This window comes from Geospiza fortis, unplaced genomic scaffold (assembly GCF_000277835.1).
Source record: "Geospiza fortis unplaced genomic scaffold, GeoFor_1.0 scaffold69, whole genome shotgun sequence".
Lineage (NCBI taxonomy): Eukaryota > Metazoa > Chordata > Aves > Passeriformes > Thraupidae > Geospiza > Geospiza fortis.
Window position 1 is genome coordinate 626,875 of NW_005054555.1, and position 1,838 is coordinate 628,712.

A 1,838-nucleotide genomic window follows, 5' to 3' on the forward strand; every position below is an offset into this window, starting at 1 on the left:
TTTCCCTGGTGTTGTTTCATTACTCCCTCTTTCAAGGCAGCTTTTCCAATTGGACAAGGGCTCATTTAAGGCTTCTCACAGAAAAACCAGGACACTGCACTGAGATCTTGATTGAGGCCTCCCATTAACCCTTTCTGTTGAAGAACCATGATTATAATTTCTCTATTTATTCCCATTTTGGCTAAGGTCTGTCAAAACCTTAGAAGGGAACATTAAATAACCTGGATCAAGAACTAGGAGTAATGAGGGCAGGCCTTTGAAAGCCAAATCCTGGAAATGTGAGCTTCTCACCTAATAAGTTACTTAACTGGAACACCACATAAACAAAGCATTTATGCAACATGGAATGGGGTAGGAAGCACTGGAAGCAAGTTCAGGCAGGTGCTGAGTGCTGGAGGAGGCTGGTTACAGATGTTCCAGGGGAGGAACAGCTGCCCCATGCCCTGAAAGCACAAAGTTACCCTCAGGACATTAAGGCATCATTAATTGGGGTAAAATGAGGCTAATTTGGATTTCTCATTTACAAAATCTTTCCAAAAAAAGGAGAAAAATGGTATTTTGTTGGGAGAGAACTGACAGGCTCAGGATCACAGATGTACCAAGGAATTCCTGGCTGGGAGGGTGGGCAGGCCCTGGCACAGGTGTCCGGAGCAGCTGTGGCTGCCCCTGGATCCCTGGCAGTGCCCAAGGCCAGGCTGGAGCACCTGGGACAGTGGGAGGTGTCCCTGCCATGGCAGGGGAGGCACTGGGTGGGATTTGAGCTCCCTCCCAACCTAAACCAGTCTGGGATCTCAGAGCCAGGCAGTAGAGTATTTATTATTAATTATACTTTCCTAAAAGTATTCCTGCAGATTTCAACTCCTGTGGGGGGAACCTTTATCTTATCATAATTATTAAGTAAATCCCTAACTCTGGGAAAAATAGGGAAAATCAGTACATTCTGTTCTCACTTCATGGATCATCCATCACTCCTATTTTGAGAATCACACCAACAGATCCAAAATGAGTTTTCCATGAAAATGCAGAAATACACTTCAAGTCTTTTAATATAAATAAATATCAAAAAGCTGATGAGGATTTTACAGATGATATGAACAGAAGCATTTATGGAGTGAGATAATAATTTATTTATGGTGAACTGGCTCTCCTGGTCCTGAACTCATAGAAGCTCCTTTGTTTAAAGACAAACATTTTGAGAATAGAAAAGGCACTTAGCCACAACTCGCACATGTAAAAACTACAATAAATGGCACAAATTCCTCACAGACATTTAAAGGTTATAACAAGAGGCACGTCATTAGTTTCCCATTTTAAAAAATATATAAATTTTTGGTTAACAACAGCTTTATATGTATTTTTACATTTTCCTACTCCAATATATTGTAATAATTTGTAAACAGATAAATATTTTTTTTAGAAGTTATCCAAAGTATCTGCACCAAAAAAAAAAGTATTTTGGCACCTTCCAGCACAGTGTCCATGTAAACATTTCCTCCTTCCACAGCACAGCCAGCACCAAACTCCTGCAGCAATTCCTTTGGTGAATCCCTCAGAATTCCAGCAGGGAGAGGTGGCTCAGGAGGGGTGAAATCAGTACCTGAGGCTGCGGAATTTGGGCTTCCTGAGGCTCAGCATGGGCTGCTTGAGGGTGGGTTTGTTCTCCAGGAGCTGAGCTTCCGACTCCGTCCTTGGGAACCTGCTCCCGTAGATCTGGGGATATTCCTTCTGGAACTGCAGCACACACAGGCACCCAGGATGAGAAAATCCCACAACAACTCCAGCTGTGCCACAGCACACTCCCTGCCTGCTGTGCCTGCAGAGCTGCCTTCCAGGAATGC

The 1,838-nt window shown here is 43.5% G+C and overlaps 1 protein-coding gene across 1 annotated transcript in view; it reads right to left on the reverse strand.

Annotated features, from left to right (window-relative positions):
• Positions 1 to 1,028: 1,028 nt before the first annotated feature.
• Positions 1,029 to 1,838, reverse strand: part of DEPDC1 (DEP domain containing 1) — a gene marked incomplete at its 5' end in the record, with an annotated part of 9,658 nt that continues 8,848 nt past the window's right edge. Inside the window, 1 exon segment of the mRNA XM_031064084.1 lies at positions 1,029 to 1,731. Within this exon segment, the coding sequence (XP_030919944.1) occupies positions 1,591 to 1,731 (141 nt within the window).